At 65.6% G+C, this 1,429-nt stretch overlaps 1 protein-coding gene across 1 annotated transcript in view; it reads right to left on the reverse strand.

The window, feature by feature from the left end:
* LPCAT1 (lysophosphatidylcholine acyltransferase 1) overlaps positions 1-1,429 on the reverse strand; it is a gene marked incomplete at its 5' end in the record, with an annotated part of 37,633 nt that overhangs the window by 10,634 nt on the left and 25,570 nt on the right. The window contains 1 exon segment of the mRNA XM_006140132.2: positions 661-743. Coding sequence (XP_006140194.2) covers positions 661-743 — 83 coding nt within the window.

A 1,429-nucleotide genomic window follows, 5' to 3' on the forward strand; every position in this document is an offset into this window, starting at 1 on the left:
GCGGGGTGTCTTCGGGAGGTGGAATGGGCAGGGTGTCCGTTTGTCACAACTGTCCCAGGGCGGTGGAGTGGGAGAGACGGGTCAGGGCCCTGCAGTGACAAGGGGTCACGGTCGCGCTGCATGGGGACAGGCACCTTACGGATGTGCACAAGAGTCTGACGCGCGTGTGGCCAGCACACGGAGGGACGAGAGGTGCCAGAGGGAGCAGGTCGGCTGACACCACTCGCGTGGGGATTGTGTGCAGACAGGAGGCAGCAAGGCCCTGTGTGTCCAGCTGCACGGGGGAGGGTCATGCGTGCAAAACATTTTGCGAGACTGCGTGGCCATGCAGCTGCCCGGTGGCACAGGTGTGTGCACGCGTGGGCAAGGGCAAGCTGGAGCCGAGGCCTGGCCTGGCCGGCGCTCGGTGGCTCTCGGGGTCAGAGGGACCCAGTGCCTGCCGTGACGGGCAGCCTCGGCTTGAGCGGGACTGACAGGGTGAGCGAGGACGGCAGCCTTCTCAAGGCTGGACATGGCGCCGCCGGGTGAGGACAGCACAGGGTGCGAGGCCGAGCCTGTCCTGCCGCTGACGCCACAGCCTGCGCGCCGTCCTCATCGCAAACCGTTCCCCGCTGGCCTGCTCCCGCCTGGCACCGCAGGGAGGGGGCCATGGTCGCTTACTCTGCCATGACGCGTCTCACGTTGCGGGCGTACAGCACGGGGCTCCTCTTCTCTTCCTCGGACGGGCTGTACACGGGAAGGAACTGGGACACGGCGAAGCCATTACTGCCACACGCTGGACTCCAGGCCCCACCTGCCCACCTGGACCCACAGGTCCAGATCCGTTCCAGCACAGCCGAAGAGCCATCTCTGAAGCTGTCATGTGCACACACGCTCGCACCCGTAGCACACGCATTGCACACACACGGGAACTCACCCCTGCCCTTGCTTGGTGGGCTACCTGCCCCCCAGGATGGGAAGCGCTACGCTTCAAGCCTCCCCTGGGGTGGGGTGTCCAGTGGGACTGCTCTCTGCGCAGGGCTCCTGGGAGGCAGCAGAGTGTCACCGCAGTTGCGTGTGACGCAGTGCTCACTCTCAGGTCCACTAGACGGAAAGGCCCAGGCTGCATACACAGGGCTGCACCGCATCTGGCCGGGAGGGGGCAGGGCCCGCTCCGAAGGGGACAGGGAGACTAGAGCTCCCGGAGTCATTTGCTGCCTTCACCCCCTTAACTGGCCCGCAAGCACGCTAGCCCTGACGGGAGAGCGCGTGCCTTCTGACCGGCTTAAGAAGTCTTACCCAGTGGCTCAGAATTCTGGGAGAGACACAGTCACGGGTGCAGTGACCTGGAGGCTCCCTGAGCCGCCCTCAGACATGGAAGGGCCCAAGCCAGACCCAACTACTCCTGCCCCACGTGGCACCCCGTGGACAGTCACCGATGGTGTGCGAC

This window comes from Tupaia chinensis, unplaced genomic scaffold (assembly GCF_000334495.1).
Source record: "Tupaia chinensis unplaced genomic scaffold, TupChi_1.0 Scaffold000020_1, whole genome shotgun sequence".
Classification (NCBI taxonomy): Eukaryota; Metazoa; Chordata; class Mammalia; order Scandentia; family Tupaiidae; genus Tupaia; species Tupaia belangeri.